Source organism: Strongylocentrotus purpuratus, unplaced genomic scaffold, assembly GCF_000002235.5.
Source record: "Strongylocentrotus purpuratus isolate Spur 01 unplaced genomic scaffold, Spur_5.0 spur5_scaffold_15, whole genome shotgun sequence".
NCBI classification, from domain to species: Eukaryota; Metazoa; Echinodermata; class Echinoidea; order Camarodonta; family Strongylocentrotidae; genus Strongylocentrotus; species Strongylocentrotus purpuratus.
Window position 1 is genome coordinate 33994600 of NW_022145600.1, and position 22543 is coordinate 34017142.

Below are 22543 nucleotides of genomic sequence, written 5' to 3' on the forward strand. Positions count from 1 at the left end.
TTAAGGACTTAATTATTACATTTAAAACTTTCATTTATGTAGGCTAATACATTGACACCGTAATCAGAAGGACAGGTTGAAAAATATCCTAGTTATTTGAGTGTGAATAAAACTGCATTGTAACCAAAAGTATAAAAGGGAAGGAGTAATGTAATAAGTTAAAGAGAGAGAGAGAGAGACAGACAGACAGAGAAGGGGGGGGGGTGCCTGTTATGTTACAAAAAGATCTTTCCCTTTCTGATTTGTAGCTTGGGAAACACTTTTGACCGTTCTATTCTCTCTTCTTTATCCCTCCCTCTTCCTTCTTCCTTTTTTTTAAAGGAGGGAGGGGTCTGTCCCAATAATTTCTCTCCGACTAGAGCCCATTTCATAAAATTGGTTATCAATAACAAGTGTCACATTTCTTTAACAAATTTGCTCTCAGTCAATCAAATGCAACAATTTCAGAAGCTTATAACAGATATTGCAACTTGTTAGTCATGACATTTAAATCATAAAATTGTACTTTACTTATTGAATATAACAAGGGAAATGTGTAAAAAGGAACATTCAAGCCTAGGCTACTTTCTGAATACACAGGAAAGCACAAGGTGGAAATTAATACACATTTTGATACATTTACAAACAAACAACAACAACAAAAAACACAAAAATAGGATAAACAATTAAGAGATGGAAAATGCAATGAAAGAAGAGGAACACAAACAGTATGACTTCTAGTATGAAGCAATCACAGACCAATAAGCAAATTTGGTATATTCTAACACAGGTACATTGTATATGGTAATCGTTATTCTGTAGCAATATGGAAGTATTTATTCACTTTGTAGAAGTGACATAATCATATTTATTCACTTCACTCGAATGCATGGCAAATGTTCATGTACATGTTATAAGAAACATCAAATCACCGTGGTTATTTGACCAACTATTTGACCAATCAGCGGCAAACATGTTTTGAAGTGGGCGGAGCGTAGCTACAGCAGGTGCATCAAGCTAAAACTTCTGTTCGAGAGACTACAATATTTTCTTATTTTGAAACATTGTTCTGTCATTTTATGGTTCAGTATGGTGTTTGACTTCAGGAGGTATGTTTATTTTAACGTGTAATATTTGAATTATTAAGTTACCATTTAGTTTATCGTACTAATGAATAAAATAATGCAGCAAGTGTTCTACAAGTGGTGTCCCATACGTTCATATTTGTGTGTGTGTCACAGTTAGATCTACCTGTGAATTGATATCGAGTATCGTGTCGCTGAAAAATCAAAGAGCATGAATGCCATAAATAAGATATGAAGTCTCGTTTTACAATTGTCGTCTATTGATACCCACCGCAAGGAGCTGTTGATTCCAAGCGACATTGGAGGAAAAGTTTGGGTTGCAGTAAGGAAAAGAAATTGAATAGATTGAGAGAAAGAAGAAGAAAGAAAAAAAGTTCAAAATTTGAAACATGAAAATTGAAAGGCTGAGCTGAAGCAAAGGAAGGATGGATTGAAATTGAAGTGAACAAACAAGGATGAATGAGGGGGGAAATTCATTTGTCAAAAACCAAATTAACCTTTCAAAGCTCATAAATGAGACAATAAATCTATTTTTAATATCAATTCATTTGGAGTTTTTAGATGGATAATAGGCCTAGACCTAGAGGTCTATATATTTTTTTTAAATTTAAAATTGGATACATCACAATTTTAGTTCTAAGTAGATATCATAACTGTTACTTTCGTTTAATAGCCTGCGGGTAACAAGCATCCTTCATAGTAGTGTACATTAAACATCGACCTCAATACATTATAGTTGATGAACATAAAACAGATTGTTAAAAAAACAGGAAAAATAAAAACATATCTTGTCGTTTAACGTTTGCGGTCTCCTCCAAGACACAGAGAGGGATTCCCTCAAGCCAGATGTAGTCTTGGTGTAACTTATCCAAAATAGCCCTTTTTACTCAAGGATGGACCAGGTGAATGGTAAAAAAACATTTCACAATTTTAAAAAAGCTAGAATGAGATTTAGGGCAAACAAAATATGAAATCGGTTAAAAAGTATGGGTTTTTCGAGATGAAAGAAAAAACTGTAAAAATTATACATCAATGATGTAATATTAAAATCAAAATGTATCTGTCTTAGTCTGACTACGTTTTCTTGTTCTTCTTCTGTTAGAATTGGTGATCAGCTCTGCCCAGTTCAGTTGTGCATAACTTAAAAAAACAAGGTTGTCTCATATCAGTCACCTCGTGTCCTTTAACACCTCCCCTAAATGATTTCTTACAATAGATAGCTGAGACGAGTACTTGAATTCTCGAGTACTCACACTGTTTTCAACTACTTGAGTATGATTACTCATACTCGTATACACGGCCGCAATTTTTTTTTTAAAGTGCCGATTTATGCCCCTCCACTTGGCACTGTGCCTGCCGAAGCTCAACCGTGCCCGGAAAAGCACCAGCATGCTACCATGAGTAAAATTGTTTGCCAGCTCAGTCATAAATGGGGTGTCACTGTCAACTCACCACTCAGAAACTAGGACCAAACTAGCTGCCAATGTCTGGATTTCTGTTTGGACTCGGAGGAAAAATTTGTCTGTCATCTTTATTTCTAAAAACAACATTGTTACTATTATTTGTGACAAGTTCATAAGCACAAATCGGCACCTTCAGCTGCAACTCGCAGTAAAATCGCGTGGGTTTTTTCGTAGATGGACCCGGGATGCTTCCTATGACGTCAGCAAAAAAAAAATCTGAGCAGCGCCATCTCTTGGCGCCTGTTGGCGTAAATATGATTTATCGTAGCAAGGAGTTACGAGTGCTGTGCAGTATAGTGTAAAATAACCACACAAAAAAGGCTAGGTATTTATGGTATTGATTTTACGACAATTTTTTCCCTGCCGTGTCTATAAATAAAAGGGGTCTGGAAAAAAAAAAAAAAAAAATGAAGGAAAAAAATGGCCGCAGAGCACTCGAGTATCCACCTGTATTTAATCCTGGGCGTGTACTTGAGTACCTCATTACATGCTTATGCACAGCTGTTTGTATTGATCAAGTTAGATCTTATTTGTTTAGCTTCCTCCAGTTTAAAGAACTGCAGTTCTTGGATCTTGAATTGTTAACTTTAAACAAATAAAAATAAAATCATATTCCACGGAGGTGTAGTTGCAGGTGGTCGTTCATTTTGGCAGTGAGGATTAATTGGGACAATTAAAGGGCAACCGCCGCAATCCAACCCTTGGAATTATTTATTTAATTTGAAGTGCCCATACATACAGTGATTACAACTTCTAAAATTCCATAACTCTCTCTCTCTTTTGTCCAATTTCGTTCGTATGAGAAAGAGAGGGACAAAATATCAATTTATCTTTAAACTTCTTATTTGTAGCAGAGTACTTTGGCATATATGAATAGACCCTGAATCGAGTCATCATGATCAGGGAAATGTCAGATGTTATCAGGGAAAATAAAGACTTACAAATACTCCCTCCACTCTGTACCATATTAGAGTGGAATGCTATTCCTCCAAGTGCAAATAATGATCCTGATGAGTCTATATCTTTAAGTAATAATTTATGAAAATAATTTAACTAATGCTAGTACTTTGCTGGTTATTAGACCATGCGGAAAGTAGATAGGCTGCGTGTAGACCGAACGGCAATTCACCATACAATGGTATTGTTACTCATTCCGAAAAGCATGACATTTTCTAGTGGCATTTTCAATAACAATATGATTGGCAAATGACCGATCCAATATAAAATGATAGCTCGCTTACAGAGACAAATGATTTCTGAAACCATTCTTAAAGCTGTAGCAAAGAGAGATCACTGGTTTGGTAGGGGCATCGTTTTCTCTCTATTTACTACAACGATACATCATACATTGCTTTCAATGTTAATAATGTATTATAAAAACTTTTTTTTTTTAAATACTTGTATCGTTATTGCAGGTACACTAAGTGCTTGTCTTCTCCCCACCCCCCCCCCAAAAAAAAAGTCGGCTGTTTTAAACATATCTATTTTAATTCTTTAAAAGGCATCGTTTAACAATGTTAAATCTGAGATGTACGGCCCTACATGTTATCAGTGTTTGTGATATGGTGTAATATTCAAGCCCTAACAAAATTGCGCTTCAAAAAGCGCCTCAAAATCTAAAAATCTTTGGGTGACCGGTTTTACCATACTCGTTTTCCCCAATAGAATGTAGTGTTATAAAAACCGTTTGGCAAACGTTTTTCAAAATTAGTAATTCCAATCATGAATATCTTGATAATCAGACAGGCGATCGACTTGTAAAAGTCATGGAGTTCCTGACTGACCTGAAGGTTTATAATTATCATTGCAGCATGAGCTTTTTGTTTCAGAATCTGAGACAAAGTTACAGGATCACTTACATTCTTGTATTGACTTTTATGACATACTGGGAATTTTGTAACTGTTGTATTTTTGATAACTTGTGCAATGTGTTAATGGTTTTTAGTTACAGAATCTAAGTCCTATTTTTTACATATATCTTTAAAAATGTTATCTATTGTGTCGAACATGTAAACATGAATATTCCAGCCATGACTGTCTTTCATGTAAAATTGTACTTGTATGAACATGTTTGTGCTATAATAAAAAAACATTTTTGAATTGAATTGAATGTTCCATCAAATGCACTTTAATAGCATGCATGGAGGCCTTTACGACCTGTTGACATTGACATGGAGGAATGATTAAGACACTCACACTAAAAAAAGGAATATTAATAGCTGACTTTACGTTGTAGACTGTAAATTGTATTTTGAGAGAGAGACATGGTTTAATAAATTAATTCTGAACTGTTTAAAGGCTCACTGCACTACTGGTAGCTACTTGCGCCCTCTATATAACAAACAATGCCTAATCGGTGACCATTGGTCCCCCATGATCCTCTTTTTCTTATGTTAACTGAGAGTTGAGTTGATGAGATAACCACCTGTCCAGTGACCTTGCAGAGCGGTCTAATCCCTCCTGTAAACTACAGCAGATAAGCTTTAAGTCCCTGGCTAGCTTTGCTGTTTTGACCAGCAAGGTTTCAAGAAACTACGTATACCTGTACCCCTCCCCCCCCCCAAAAAAAAAATGCTTGAAATCTCATATTTTCTGTAAAGCACAGCATTTATATGGGACTAAGTGTCCTGATACTGATCATGCGTGGAGCATGCAACAGCGCAATATTGGTTTAAACTCCGATATTTGGAGAAAATTCAAAAAAGTCAGAGAAACAGCTAGGCGTAGGATTTAGCATGTACATGTCCCGGTGGGGTCACTCCCCTGCAAAGAGTGACACGTATGACCGTTACCACCAATGCATATAACCCCCTTTTGCGGTCAATTTCAAGGACATTTTGTGAAATTTAACCCCCTTTTTTACGTCAAAACAAGGACAAAATCGTACTTTGGAATACCCCTATTTATAAGATTGTAAGGACACTTTCGCAAATTTACCCCTATTTTACCATATTTCAAGGACAAAGACTCGGCTCCGAGAATTTTTCTTCCCGGTTTTCTCTTTTCCCTTTACCTGACCCCTATTTATCAATTTCGGGGACACCTGTGCCCCCCTATTTTCTTTATTTCGAGGAATATTTTGTCCGCGGACATTGCTTGAAATTGACCCCTTTTTCCGCGATTTTGGTAACGGTCATGCGGTCCGGAAGTCACATTGAGTGACCCCACCGGGGTACATGTACATGTTATTAGATGAGAAAAAGAAAGTTGTAATGAATAAAAAATTGGACGAGTGGATATGTCACCGGACTGTCGATCACAAGGTCAGCAGTTTAAGTCCCGCCGCGGCACTAATGTCCTATGGCAAGACATTGATTTACATTTGCCACACTCTACCCAGGTGATGTAAATGGGTACCTGGCAGGAATTAATTCCTTGAAATGCTGGAGCGCTGTATAAACGGCTGCTAGGCTAAAGCCAGGGTAATAATAAATGTGCCTCGGAATAGAATTATCTAGATAGATGGCGCTATAGAAATGCCTATTAGTATTATTACCTTTTAATGTTCTCTCCCATTTGTGCTACTGGAAATTTGATCATTTCCCTCATTATTGATGAAGAATTTTTTTTTTTTTCATACAGGGATTGTATCAAATATATGTGCAATGATTATATTCAGGGTGCATGTATAATTGAAACAAATTGTATAGAAGATAGGAATTTATGTATCATTTATATTACAGGACAAATTGGAATTGAATGAAACCTATCAAATTAGTGAATTACTACCGGTAAATTATTAGTGCTATTTATGAAAGTTTTAGTTCACATATTTAATAAGAATTTTATCCCTAAAAAGATTACCTTTACATTATCTTTATTTGAACATTGAAATTTATCAGAAATTATTGACTAATCTCTTGAACTGAACATGTACAATGGAATTAATCTGTTGTTTTGACAGGTGTTTGTGTAAATGTTAGGAGTCCAAAGTTTTGTTTGTTATCGTATTTTAAGGCAAATAATATTCTAAGACAAACAGAGTCATGCTCACAGTAGACTACAGTATAAAAATTTAAAATTCAAATTCAACTAATTTATGGAAATCAAATCCTGATGTGATGGGGTCATCATCAACCACAAAAAACAACAACAACAAGTAAAACAAATAAAACACGACAAAGTAGTTACCAATACATACTAAATAAAAACAAAACCTCACCTAAACGAATGCAAATTGTATAAAAACAGTACTGTAGATATAATCACATTACACAGTGTTTTTATTTACACTTGGAAAATACTACTTATACTGTTTTCACACTGGCAATATGTTGTTTAACCCCGTACTATAGGTGGGGTTAAGGGGGGGTCTTAGCCCCACCTATAGTATGGGGTTAAGCCTATTCCACTTTCTGTTCAGACTGGTTTTTACCAAAGTGGGCTAAAGTTGGCTAACCCCACCTATAGTACGGGGTTAACTACCCTGCAAAATAGCAGGGCTAACTCCGCAATTGTGGTGCTAACTCCTGCTAACCCCGCAATTGCGGTGCTAAGCAAATGAATGAGAACAGAAACGAAAAATAGTCCGGTACTACGCAATGGAGCGTATCGCAGCTGGCCAGATGCGAAGTATGTCCAATCATAACATTCACGATATCCGGGGTTAACGAAATGCAGTGAGAACAGCGGGAATTTTCTTATTCTGGAATAGGCGCTAGTACGGGACTAAAAACATCGTGTGTGAAAAGCCATAAAAAATAGTCCGGGGTTAAGGATAGTACGGGGCTAAGCAAAGTACGGGGTTAAGCAAAACCAGTGTGAAAAGAGTATTATAGTCATACACAGTTTGTTATACATGGTAAGTTCAAGTTCAATTGTATTGATCATGCACAAGAATAAATAGTCATTACACTAAGTGCTCTGTATCCAATTACCGGTAGTATAGATGAAACAATGTGATTCTACACTTCAAATGAAAAGTGTGTGGTTCTGTGTACATCAATGAGATTGCCTAGTGTTTCCAAAAGAGTGATTGCATTAATACATTGTACTCTAACTAATTTGTCTCTGTTCTTCCATTATGAATGAGGTGGATAAATGACCAGATAGTCGACTGAGCTGGTATGGTAGATTTTATCATACAAAAAAAAGAATTGTGGCTCAATACTGAATTTGCATATATATGAGTGATATTTCCCTTTCAATTGAGAAGCGTTTGGGTGTGCAACAGATGGTATCCACTTTGGTTGATAGATAAATCATGATTCCCAGTCAGCCTTCAAAAATTCATCAACATAATATGATTTACATTTTTATGCAGCCTATATGCCACATGGTAGTATTTCTTTTGTTCTTGTTTGACTACAAGCAGCTATGTAGATTGGGTGAGGGTAGGACAAAAATTGTAAATCAGTGGCATCGAGTGGTCTTGATGTATCTCTTTATTGTATGTCTTTGTAATTGCGCTTATTGTAGTTACAATTTTAGTTTATCCAAACAAGATTTTTTTTTTTTTTTTTTTAATTCTCCCTTAATCATACTCCTCAAATTAGTATTCTTTTGTTACAATAGCCTTACACATAAGCCTACATGTACAACATGTCACTGTTGGTATATGAAGGATTTCTCATATTTTCCATCTAATGACAGCATCCTTAAGATTTTTCTATTAAATGCTTTGTTTTTATTTCCTCATAAACAATCAAGTGCCTCAGTTATTATATTCAAATACTGGAAAATTTAAAATGCAATGTTTTCAAATGTATAACCTTCAAGTTCCAGAGCATTATTGTTAAGCCTACTTAGCATTCCAGAATGAAATATCATGACAATATTTTTTAATTCTTTATTTGTGAATTGCCTTGCACCCAGTAGTACTCATTGCCAAATTCATTAATGGATTTTTCTATTTAATTTTCATGCAAAACGTGTCACAATACTTATGACTCATTTCATCCCTTGATCAAAGTATCGTTCTCTTCTTTTTTTTCTGTATAACAAGATAACATGCATTCAGTAAAATAATAACAAATAGAATAATGAATTACAAGATCAAATTTCCTTGCAATGTGTCCCATACATCATTTATCTTTTGATTTTTATCCACTTATTTCAAAAATATCTTTCTATGACCATTGACTAATGGGTTCTCACTGGTATCACTATATCATATTTTTCATTTTTACATTAATCAATTGATAGAGGATAGATATCATATGGAAATATTGCTCTGAATTTGCTCTTGGGTTGATTTGTCCCTTTAAGGCTGTCCTGGATTGAGGGCATTGATTTTTTTTTTGTTCTTTGCCACGTGGTGTACATGCATATTTTCTCAAGTACTGCTTGTACAGAAGAGACCATTATCATTGTGTAGTGTGTTGACAAAGCTCTTGTTTCATAGTGTAGTATTCTATCCTTGGATCTGGGTATAGAAACATGGGATTTAAGAGGTATGACTTGCATGTAACTGTATTTATTTTTGAGAAATACTGTAAATTTGAGGCCTGTGTCTGGCAAGTTTAAACAGTGTTGGATTCTATCGATAAGCTGCGTATTAATTAAAGTTTGTATTAGCGTGTTTGAGGGTTGTACATTGTAGATGTAGCAAGTTAAGTAAATTTGCTTTGTAATCAGAAGTGAGATACGAACCGCTACAGCAATTCTCATTATTTTGAAACCAGAAACTTTCATGAATTGTTAATGACTGCCGTTTTAAGATTCATCATTTTGGAAAGTGGGATTTTGTCAAGTGTAAATCAATGTTTCTTCTTTCCTCCCTTTCACAGATTGGACGTCTACAGGAAGATCCCTAAGGATCTCACACAACCAACCTATGCAGGAGCATGTGGTAAGACATAAGATCTGTCATTATACTCCCTTCTGCGTCTCCGGACAATGATCCATAAATTTCTATTCATAATGAAATGACCTCCCTCTTCTCCTCCTCCTCCTCCTCCTCCTTCCCCTCCTCCTTCCCTCCTCCTCCTCCTCCTCCTCCTCCTCCTCCTCCTCCTCCCCTCCCCCTTCCCCTCCTCCTCCTTCTCCTTCTCCTATTCCATGTCCTTCTTGTTCTACTTCTAATTACATCTTTTCTTTCTCTTTCTCTTCTCATACTTCTATTTCTCCTGTTCCTTCTCTTTTTCCTCATTGTCCTTCCGATCCAACTTCTAGTTCTCATTCTCATTCTTTCTTTCTTTTTCTCCTCTTTCTGGTCCTTCGCATGCTTCTACCATGAAACTAATAGGTTCATGGTCTAACATTGCTTGAGGCTAGAGACTAAGAATAGTAGAAAAATGCATCTGAAATCACATATCGATATGGAAAATAGTTGATGATTATTGTCATTACATTTCTCAAACGTTGGATGTATTTCTGTACATTACATACATAATAATAATAGTAATAATAAATTATATTTCTATAGCGCATATATATATCTGGAATTTCATTTTTAAGGCCTGAAACAAATATTGAGATATGCTTGATGATTGTGTTGCAGATTAAGATAATTTGCACTACTGGTATGTAATGCTTGGATTAATTTGTTGAAATATGAACAATATTATTGATTTATTTCATATCATATCTCTTACAGTTTCTCTACTGAGTATGCTGTTTATCACATTCTTACTACTATCAGAGTTTATGTCCTTCATCAGACCAGAAGTGTGAGTATACTTCTTAAATAACCCGTTTTATTCCTCCAAATCTCTTTTGTTTTTAATTCTTTCAATTGTGTATTACCAGGCATGGTAGAGTAGAGATTAAAGGCTGAACATAATCAGAGATTATGGGCATTAGAGTAAATGAATTGGAAGTGGCAAATGTTGATAAAATGTATTTTCGATAGAGATAAGCGTATTGGCATAAAATTGTACCTCATAGCTTGTGATATACAGTCTGTATCTGTAGACCACAAGATACAATAGAAAATATCCTTTAGAACAGGCCCCATATGAATTTAATTGTGTTTATTGTTGTTCTTTCAAGTCTTTTTTTTCATTCATTCATTTATTTTATTTCACTGAAAGCATAATATAATATAATAGAAGATACATTAAGAAAAATAACATGAAATACCAACAACAGATAGATACTTGTATGCTGGAGTAGGAAGCAGCCAAAAATATGAAAATAAGTGTTTTGGCATTCAATTGAACCCCATAGCTTGTGATATACAGTCTGTATCTGTAGACCACAAGATATATTTGAAAGTATCCTTTAAAAAAGGCCCCATATGAATTTGATTGTGGTTGCTGTTGTTCTTTCAAGGCTTTTTTTGTTCATTCATTCATTTATTTTATTTCACTGGAATCATAATATAATATAATAGAAGATACATTAAGAAAAATAACATAAAATACCAACAATAGATAGATACTTGTATGCTGGAGTAGTAGAAGCCAAAAATAGGAAAAGGCCCTTACACTGTATATGAAGCTTGTCGTTATTGATTGTATTTATACAGAGTTAGTGAGCTGTATGTGGATAATCCTGGTGAGATTGAAAGGTTGACGGTCAGAGTTAATCTTTCATTACCCAAGCTCCATTGTGGAGGTGAGTACCGGTATAGAATTCAGTCCACCCAGAATGAGAGAAACAGTTCTGTGAAAATTTGAGGAAGATCCTATTAAATAAAGAAAGTTACCAATCAGTCAAAATATCATTTTCTGTTGTCAGAAAACAATCTGCCTCCATTACACCCAAAATATAATTTTTTCAAATAATTTATTTGTACACAATGCCTTTATGAAATAAAACCAAAAAAATGAGCGAGATGCTGCATAGGTAAATCACAAAGTTGCCACCTTGTGTTTGATCAGTTACAACTTTCATCAAACTTTCACCGATCTGATTAACCGGTATTCATTATCATGCTTTTATTAAATCCGACTTAATATCAGGTTGGTATTCTCCTGGAAGCATCTTGAGATAAATGTTTAATATTCTTACTGCCGGGTATACTGGATTGAAACAAATAGACTTCCAGTTAATTCATAATCCCATTTTTGATAAGAAAGTTGTTATATATTATGTGATATAATTTTCTTATGATGTTTTGATCATTAGATTTGTTTGCCCCTATGTAAACATATGCTGTCCTGCCTGTCTAGTTTTGCATTGAGTTTTATGTGCATGATTCGATACCCCTCATTTCAGAATGCATATTATTATAACTAGATTTTACAGGTATCACCTTATTTCATCAATCTGAACCATATGGCTATATTTATGAGCGCTGACAAAGTTAATCTGGTGTGACAAGGTCCTCTGATTTATGGAATGCCAAATGTGAACCTCTCCATTTCATACACAATTACCTTTACAAATGTATTAAAAAGTAAGGAATAAACAAAATAAGTGAGGCATGAAAAGAAAATAAATTTTATGGTTACATGATTTTTTGTATCATTCAGTTACAGAATTACGGTAGGTTTTTTATGGCATGAATAGATTGAGAAGTTTATCATGCATCTGTAAACATCAATATACTAATTCTACCCTATTTGGTCCAGTTTAAACCTGGATTTGATGTTATTATGCTAGTTTGGGTACTAGCTCATGCATTCTTTGATAACTGTAATATAATCTGTTGAGAGGCAGAAAGGCTTGAACTTTGAGTTAAAGTATACGAGTTAACACCCTTCTGGCTCAAAATAGATATTACTGTATTTTCATTCTTTTTAAATGCTACAGGGCCACACAATCAGATGAAGTATCATTTTCTTAGATTATCTTGATCATTAATGCATTCTCCTTTGTGTTTTTGTTTTGTTTTGTTTTATTCAGTTGTTGGGTTAGATATACAGGATGACATGGGACGGCATGAAGTAGGATACGTAGACAACACAAAGAAAATACCCCTCAACAATGGTCTAGGATGTCTTTTCTATAGTGCTTTTACAATTAACAAAGTAAGTATTAAGTATGAAGCTTCAGATCTTGATTTCACTTTCTTTGTCGTTCTTACTTTTTGCAAGAGAAAACATCAATAACCTTTTGATTTTGTCTTTAACTAATGCATCATTGAATGATAGTAAAAGCTTACATTTGTTGGTAGTTGGGTGTAGATGTAGTCGGAAGAAAACCAAAATCTCACCTATTCATGCACTGTCCATACATTCATTTGCACCTTTCTACTGGATCTGCAAGGAAATATAGATGGAAATGGTTTTTGGAAAGACATTTTTTCTTGAAGACCTCACAATCCTGTCACAGATGTAATATTGTAAATTTGTAAAAGAGTTTATAAATATAATTTCCAGAGTAAATGTTTTTTTAAGTGTTTGATGTATGCGTAGTATCTCTATGATGAATTTAGTGGAGGAAACTTTTGAGCTGCCATGATTGAACCTTTGACCATGCCTGCATCTCAACTTCCTCTCCCAGTATGTCATGGTCTGTAACCTATCCATGTCTGTCTTTCAGGTGCCTGGTAATTTCCATGTCTCTACTCATGCTGTCGGGATGAACCAACCTCAGTCTACTGACTTTGCTCATATCATACATGAAGTATCATTCGGAGATGACATCCAGGTTAGTACATTCTCTTGATTTAAAGCCCCACTGTACTAATTAAAGCTACTTGCGCCCTCTATATAGCAAATAATGCCTAAGCGGTACCCGTTGTTCCCCCATGGTCCCCTTTTTCTTAATGTTAATTGAGAGCTGATTTGATGAGATAACCACCTGTCAGTGACCATGCAGTGAGGTCTAATCCGTCCTAGCCAAACCAGTGCAGATTGGCTTTAAGACCCAGTGCCATATACTCGATGATGATAATTACTATCCTATGTACTGTACTAGTGGAAAACAGCATTATGAAACACAGCACTTGTGCTGATAAGGGTGTTCCATCCCACAATGGTAGATAAATGACTTTAATTTGCTTTATGACACCTTTGTAAACTTATCAATAGCTTGTGATTCACGGTTCTATTTTTGTGATTCATTTATTTCATGACATGGAGCTTTCATGTTTGTATGACTGACAATAGTCTCATTTTGAAAGAAAACAAAAAAACAAGGGCCTCCTTCTTCCTATCTTTTGAAAAAACAGGACGCTAAACATGTTTTTTTTTTTTTATTTGGCCTTATACACTTTTCATTTATGTATCATGTATGGGGATTTTTCCTTCCTCATCGTAATGTTACAATCTTCTTCTTTTACCCTGTCCTGTACTATACCACTTCTGTTTTCCTCTCCTTTTCTCCTTTTCTCCTTTTCACATCTTCCTTTTCCCTTTCTCTCTATCCCGGTGCTCCTTGTTATCACATGTATTATTGCACTGTAACTTGTATTGTTATTGTTAATGTACTTTGCTATTGTATATATTGTTCATTATAACCTGCCGCCCAACCCATTGGGTTGATGGGCCTGTTTTTTTGTGTGTTCATGATCTCTAATAAAGACTTGATTTACCACCACCAATAGTCTCATAGGAGAGAAGGATAGATGTTATTGACATGTGGTAAGGAGAGAGGAAAGCCATTGGCTGTCTCAAAATCTTGTAGTAGACTTCGCAAAGCTTGGAAGAAGAGATAAGAAAATGGTATGAGAGCTTCCAGCCTTACCCAGGATGCCATTAAGGAAATAAACATTTGACCCCACAGTATAGGAGAGATGGAAACTAAATAAATGATGATGATGACGATGACATTTTCATGAATCTCAACCATTCTTTGATAAAAAGCATTATTTTTTACTATTTAATCTCTTTTTTTATTTAGAACAAGACTCTGGGTGCATCCTTCAACCCTCTGGAAGGGAGAGATAAGAGAGATAGTAAAAGTAAGTAGATTTATTTATTTCTAGTTTTCTATCTCTTTATAATTGATAATTTAGCATGTCAAGTAGGTGTTATCTTAAATTGATTAATGCTTTTATCATTTTTGTCTCAGATGTATGCTTTATGTTATTGGACTAGTTAGGGCATTTTATTAGTATTAATCATTTGCTTAAATGATCTTGTAATGTAATTATATCATTTTTCAAAATATTAAGCATTAACTTCATATTTACAAATCAAGCTACTGGTGAAAGTATTTTATAGAACTTAGCATATTTAGGTATACCGGTATACCTCAGATTGCATTAAGACAAATCTGTCATATTTCGTATTTACATGTTGATGAATCATGGTAAATTAGTACTTCCATAATTTCATGATAGATATTTAACACAAAGTTATATGCAAGTCAGTGGAGGAGAGTAAAGATTTTAATAGCTACATTTATACTACAAACATACATGTAACTTCCAAAAGGACATAATGAAAATAACAAAAACATACATGATGAAACTTGAATGAATAGAACATGTTTCAGAGTTCACAACTCCATTTTCTGCTTTCATGTTTAGTGTTCCACATATTTTAAAGGATGAGGGGAATCAGCAATTAAAAACAATTTTTCTCTTTAACCATGTCTTGACTTGATTTTGTTTACAGGTGATTTATCTCATGATTACTACATGAAGATTGTACCTACCGTCTATGAGGATCTCTGGGGTACCAAGAACGTCTCCTACCAGTATACCTATGCTTACAAGGTTAGTATACACATCAATTTACACTGTTTAGCAATGATTTGATTCATGAAAGACATCCCAGAGAAGCCATGGCCACATCTTACAAAGAGTTGATATCAATTGCAACTATGTACATAAGAGATAGGAGACTGCAAACTTGTGATTGATTTGGATCAATCGCAACTCTTTGTTAGACGGATCCCAGAGCATCGTCTTGTGAAAGAGTTGCGATTGGTTACAAATATTTTGTGATTGATATCAATCGCAACTCTGTACTATCACGTCAGACATGAGATGCGATTGAAATCAATTACAAATTATTTGTAACCTACCACAACTCTTTTATAAGATAAGCCCAAGATGTCATAGATTCAAAACTATTATTTAGCTTTTGCTGTTTGAAGTTCTAACGAAAATTACAGTGTGCCCTTTAATGGGTGAATATTTATTCTATTCAGTGAACAATACAAATAGCAATTGATGTGGCATATCTGAAGTTGCACATGTCACATTTTCCTCAACCAAATCAATTTTGGGGACCAAACTATGCAAAATCTGTAATTTACACTTCTGAAGTCGAATTTTGCATATTAAAGGGGAACTTTTTGTTTGTGGTCCAACCAAATTCAACTGATGCAGAGCTAACTGTATGATTGAATCAGTGCTCTTAGCAAATCAAAGTTGAGTCACATGTAATATACTTTCTTCCCAATACTGACATCATCATCATACACTAGATGACAAAATCGCATTTCTTATAGAGTACCGAAGCTGTGTCGTCATAAAAATCTATTTTTTAGAATTTCTCAATTTTTTCTTCATTTTCAAAAATAATGTGCAAATGTCGAAAACCAATTGAATATGTTAAGTATTGGCTGAGATATGACCATCTGAATGAATATATTTCCTATAGGAACTCAGTGTTAAATGCTCTGGCTCCTAATCGTTAGAAGCCAGAGCACATAACACTGAGTTCCTATAGGCAATCTTTTTGATGACGTCACACTTCACCACTCTATTACTCTCATCTTTAATACTTGCATCATATCTTATCATTTGTAGGACTATGGATCTCAAGGTCATGGAAGGCGAGTCTTACCAGCGATCTGGTTTAGATATGACATCAGTCCTATCACAGTCAAGTATCATGAAAAGAGAGCTCCATTCTACACCTTCATCACCACAGTAAGCATCTACTCTCTCTCTCTCATATCAGTGTGAAACCTGTCTATAAAGACCACACAAGGGAGACAAGAAAAGTGGTCTTTATAGGCAGGTGGTCTTTATGTACAGGTTCCTTTAGTACATGTTTCAATGAGAAACTATTTTCAAGGGAAACAATAAAAATGTGGTCTTTGTAGACAGGTGGTCATTATATACAGGTGGTCGCTAAAACAATTTTGACTGTATCATGTACTGTACAGTATTGTAATTAGTCAGTTTGGATTGAATGAGATTCAAAATGGCATTGTACACAAAGTTGACATTAGCTGGTTTTAAAAAAACATGAAGGAATGAAAGTTTATATGATTTCATGCAATGATGTTAGAATGCATGTTTATTCCAATATTGAAGGAAAATAAGTTGGAAGCATTTAATTATTCAGTGAGAATGATCATTTCAGTGTTGTATTGTGTGGAATTGATATTGCAGTTTTATACCTTCCCATGTAGGTCTAGCTTTTGTAGGATATTTGATGATATTATATTAATTTAATTGCATTACCTCTAAGCCATTGAGTTCCATGTATATGTATCAACATGTTCTACTTAGTGGCATGAATGATGATATTTTCCAAAGAACTTGCAGCATCAAAATTTGGTCCCAATTTTTGAAACTATTTTTCTTATTGCTACCATGATGTTTCTTCCAGACAGCCATGGTAAAGATTTAGAAAGCTCACAAATTATTTATCATTTCTACTGGAACTCATTCTTCATTTGAATATGTTTTTATTTCAGGTATGTGCTATTGTAGGAGGAACATTCACTGTTGCAGGAATCTTTGATTCAATGATCTTCACAGCAGCTGAAGTCTTCAAGAAAGCAGAGTTAGGAAAACTCAGTTAACCAACCATTGTCATCATCATCATCATCATCCTCATCATCCTCATCATCATCATCCTCATTCTCATCACATCTGTGTACATATTTCTTTTTTCTTTTCCTTGTTTTTGATGAGACTGCTTACAAGTAATAGACTTTATGCTTAGTATAAACGATTCCTAGTTTCTTGTTGCTACCATCCTTTTTATCTTAATTTTCCATTGTTGTTCTTGGTCCAGTTATATAAAACAATATTGTTTTGGCATTTTATTTAATGAATAACAATTATTAGATATCTAGACCATACAAAAACTAGTGCAAGTGTCAATGATTATGACTTGCTTTCAAACTGCATGGAAAATTAAAATTTTATGAAGGAACTTGTTTTGAGATTGGCCTACATTTATAGCTACTTATCTGTGGTCGAAATAGGACCTACAACATGTAATCTCATTGCATTTTTATGTACAGTAAAAATATTAAATATCAGATAGCACTGAACTCCCTTCCCCTCATTCTGAACGGATCCAGACAAGAAACTTGGAATCAATTTACTTAGTCTTATTTTAAAGATGAAATTGAAAACCTTTTTTGGGGTCATTTCACTCTCTGGCCCCCTGCCTCTCAAAGCCCCACTGCACTACTTTAGCTACTTGCGCCCTCTATATAGCAAACAATGCCTAATCGGTGACCATTGGTCCCCCATGATCCTCTTTTTCTTATGTTAATTGAGAGCTGATTTGATGAGATAACCACCTGTCAGTGACCATGCAGGGCAAACTAGTACAGTGGGGCTTTAAGGCATTTTTTTTCTTCTGTGCTTTAATTTATTTTCATTCAACTCGCATGTCAAGTTCGCTGTCCGTACACCTGTTAGTGGTACATTCTCATGGCTTCCAGCAGATATGAATTATTTTCTGTGTATATTTCCAGGGTCTCTGTATATCTATGTGATGTATCATATGAGGTATATTTGCATAACTGATGCAATTGCATGTTAATGTTGAGTATTGAATGTTATCTCTGTACAGACAACTGCCTTATATATGATTATCCATCAAACTAATTGCATGCTCTTTGATAATTGAAAGTTATAAATACTATTTCTTGCAAGCTTGCATGGCAATGTTAATTTTGTTTACTCTGAATGGGGTATATAATATTTAGATATTATAATGTTGATATGTACATGTATTCTTCTGTGTACCAGACATATGAGGAATAGTCTTAAAGTAGCTGTGCAAAGAAATTTCACAAATTGGGCAAATTATACATGTAAGGAAAGCTTATATCATTGAGAACACAAATCATTTGCTTTAAGGTTGTGTAAATATTAATTAAACACTTCAATCAGCATTTTCAAAGTTTTTATTTTTTGAACAGCTCTCACTCATTGGACCCAAAAAACTCGTAAATTTAGAAAAGCAAGAAAACAATTAGTTGCATACGTTCACTCCCAAATATTAACATTCCATCCAGAATAAAACAAATGCAATAGTAAATTTATTCAGCTCGTAGCTGTATAAGATCAAGGAATGTATGATTTTTCCTTCAAACTTCTGTCTTTGTGTTGCAATTTAGGACCTATCACAGTATTTTGTCACAATGTTTAATGTTTGCTGAAGATATTTTGCCATTCAAATAAACTTTGCAAAGTATTAATGTATATATGCAATCTATTGTGTACATGTAAATGGTACAGTTTTTGCCTATTTGGACCTGTTGGGGGCATGTTCGGGGGCGGGGGGCGCTATATGGAGCAGTATCAATCCTAATATTATGATCTGCAAGAGAGTCATGTTAACAAACGTCAAGTGACATTTATTTTCTCCAAATGATACTGTCTATCTCCAGACTCCAAGCTGAAGTGCATCTTTATTATCGCTTTGAAAGTTTTTGTTCGCCACATTAGGAGCTTTGGATTTAGGCAACATTAAAAAAGTTATGACATTTTCATGTACCAGCTAATGTATATATTCATTAAAATTACATTTCTTAACATATTATTTATTCATTCAGACTATCGGTCTTCTTATGAAAGCTCATTTTTAGCGGGTATGATTATTTTTGTGTAAATAATTAGAGGTTTTTATTGATTACTTTGCTTTCATTTGAGCATTGAGAGAGAAATTGAAATCAAGGCGGTGGTATTTTATTTCTTTACTGCTAATTGGCTGCCCATCCAATGTGTAGTTTATGAACTCAACAAGCAGTTGATTTGTAGCACTGTCATGATAGATCAGTAAAGTGATTATTTAGTAATGATTAAATTCTTGAGTTCAACTGAAACTGTTTGATTCAGTTTGAAAATACTCTATGTACTCCTTGATATTTCATTACTTCATTTTCTCATATTTTATTTGGGCTGACTTATGTCATTTATATAATTCATTAACATTTTACTTCTATTCACTCTGTAAATCTGTTCAGCAGATCCAAAATTCAGATTGTTTGTTCCATTTGGTGCAAAATCTGTTGTGTTCTATTCATTGTTTGGCTATATCATGAAACATGTAGTATGTTTACTTCTCATGATTATCAGAAATTAAGTTGATCCTGATTGAATACTTTTCAAAAGGTCATAAAGGAAATATTAAAAATTTTTAAAAAAATTAAATGGGAAATGATGTCATGTGGTCATTGCTTATGTTGAATTGCAACTGTATAACATTATGTTGCCATTACGGTAACAATCTTTAAATCAAACCCCCCCCCCCCCCCCCCGGTGTAATATGATACACTTACTTGGAATGATTCAATGTGATATCTAGATGAAAGAGATAATTATGATGTTGATTTAAATCCCTTTGGATGTCATTAAGACTGAATATGATACATTAACTTACAATGATTCAATTTTATATCTACATGAAAGAGATAATTATGATGTTGATGTAAGTCCCTTGCCAGGTAAGTGAATACCACAATGAGATCAAATTACAGTAATTTTCTGTTGTTGTTTTTTGTATCTCCTATTCTTCTCTGCCCCCCCCCCTCTCTTTTGATATCTCTCGCTCTCTCCCTCTCTTTCTCTCTCTCTCTCTCTCTCTCTCTCTCTCTCACTCTCTTTCTCCCTGCTTCCTCCCTCGCATTTATATCCCTACTCTCTATATTTATCTTTAGTTGTTCTTTGTATTCCTGTTTCTTTTCCTACCTTCTCTATACAATTTCCATTGCGATTATTTTTGGGACCAAAAAAAAAAAGTGTCCTCTTACCCCCCCCCCCCCCCCCGCTTATTCAGCGGCTGACTGAGTCGTTGCGATTTTTGAGACCCCCCCCCCCCCTTGAAAAAATCCTGCGTACGCTATACCGACGATTTCTCCCCTGTCGTCTTCGATGTCGCGGAATTCTCCATCATCCAGGTCTATCGCATCTCAAGCGAATTGTTAAATTGATCCTAGATTATTTTGAATGACAAATATTATACGAGCATACAGCAACGTTGTTTTCTCGTCAGACAATTTGGTTAGAGCTCTGGTTCAGGTGGGCTACAGAATACTTAAAGCTTTAGGAATAGAAAGTTGAATGATATTTTGACTGCCATGCCTGAGCGTGGGTGTGTCTTTCTGGTCCCTGGAGGCTGCATAGAGCGAATCGAAAGATTTGTTTGTGCTTACAAAGTACAGCAACGATCGTCTGGAGCGTGTCGATTAATGAACTACGGCTGCTATTGCTAGCCATACAGTATAGTGTGACAGGTGACTTTTCAAAATGTATTGTCAATTATCGAAATAAAATATAATAATAAATCGTAACAACAAACAGGTCAGTGCATAATTAAATTGTACGTCTCCTATACGGAGTTGGTATATAGGGCTATTTATTGCCTAAACCCCCCCCCCCCCCCCCTTTGTTTGTTTTTTAATTTAAAAAAAATAATTAAAAAAAAAAAAAAAAAAAAAGTGGTAATGGGTGACCCAAAAAGCTCCCCCCCCCCCCCCCGCTTATTCAGCGGTTGGCTGAGTCGTTACGAAATTTTTGGGACAAAAAAATATATATCTATGTCCTCTTACCCACCCCCCCCCCCCCCCCCCCGCTTATTCAGCGGCCGGCTGAGTCGTTGCGAAATTTTCGGCGTGATCTTCAAATTTTAAGCCCCCCCCCCCCCCCTCGAAAAATCCTGCGTACGCGCCTGGGTCTTTCTATAGGTGCAAGAATGCAAGAGAATGAGAGAGAGAAAGAGGGAAGTTTTCGGCGTGATCTTCAAATTTTAAGCCCCCCCCCCCCTCGAAAAATCCTGCGTACGCGCCTGAGTCTTTCTATAGGTGCAAGAATGCAAGAGAATGAGAGAGAGAAAGAGGGAAGTTTTCGGCGTGATCTTCAAATTTTAAGCCCCCCCCCCCTCGAAAAATCCTGCGTACGCGCCTGAGTCTTTCTATAGGTGCAAGAATGCAAGAGAATGAGAGAGAGAAAGAGGGAAGTGTCTATAAGGAGGGATCGCATCATCTCTTTTTCGGGATGCCCCCACCCCTCTCTTTTTATCCAACCCCTCTCTATCCATTCCAAACTCTCTCTTTTTCTCTCACACACACACGTCCCCTCTCCCCTTTTTCTCTTTACCCCCTCTTTCTATCCATTCCAACTTTCTCACACACACAAACACATAATCTCCTCTCTCTTTCTCTCTCTCTCTCTGTATCCAATCCAATGTGCCCTTTCTCTCTCTATTTATCCATACTCTTTCTCTCTCTCCCTCTTTCTCATTCCCTCATTCTCTCACATGTTACCCTTTTGTCCCCATGCATTTCGCCTTTCGGTCGTAGGCTGCGTGCTGCTATGCTAAAGCTAGCCACTACCCAAAAGTATTCCATTAATTATATACCCCTTCACTTTTAGTGTTGACAGATTAAGGGCAACATTTTTTTTTGTATCCACTTTATTTCTCAAAGCTCCAATTCTTTTTCGTACATAACATAGTTTATACAAAAGTGTAACATAATTTTAACAACGCTTTTTTGTCATTTGATAAACAAACATAAATACAACATAATTCATTGTAACATTTCTTCTCGGATCACGGCTAGGAATATTGGCTAAATCTTCTCTCGTAAATACAGAGACAAAAAAATTGTTCAAGGTATTAGCTTTTTTCAGTGTCTGTTTCTGCATAGCCACCATCAGGTTTCTCCAGTGACCCGATTGGAGATTTTTGTCTTTGTTTTACTTTTCACATATTTCCAAAATCATTTTGCATTGTTTTTCAGATCTGAAGTTAGTTTCTTTTCAAAAGATTTCTTTGCATCAGTAACTATTCTGGTGACCTCGTTCCTAATCTTCTTGAACTTATCTCTGTCTTGTTGGCTTCTTGTTTTCTGGAAACGATCCCAGGCTTTATGTTTGTCACAAATTACTTTTTTAACAGCAGCATTCATCCATAATGGTCTATCCTTTGCTCTCGATTTGAATTTAGGCACAAAAGTATTTGTTACTTCATTGATCCGTTCCACAATAGCATTGCAAGTACAGTTTAGCACATCATCTGTATGGGTCACATGTAT

At 35.3% G+C, this 22543-nt stretch overlaps 1 protein-coding gene across 1 annotated transcript; it reads left to right on the forward strand.

Moving 5' to 3' along the window:
• Window positions 1-98: 98 nt before the first annotated feature.
• Window positions 99-17615, forward strand: LOC754642 (endoplasmic reticulum-Golgi intermediate compartment protein 1). Its single transcript, XM_030986284.1, has 10 exons — window positions 99-1088; window positions 9256-9317; window positions 10065-10137; window positions 10938-11026; window positions 12260-12384; window positions 12899-13006; window positions 14201-14261; window positions 14920-15020; window positions 16062-16184; window positions 16961-17615. Exons 1-10 carry the CDS (start codon window positions 1069-1071, stop codon window positions 17066-17068), a joined length of 870 nt encoding a protein of 289 aa, XP_030842144.1. The 5' UTR covers window positions 99-1068; the 3' UTR covers window positions 17069-17615.
• The last annotated feature ends 4928 nt before the right edge of the window (window positions 17616-22543 follow it).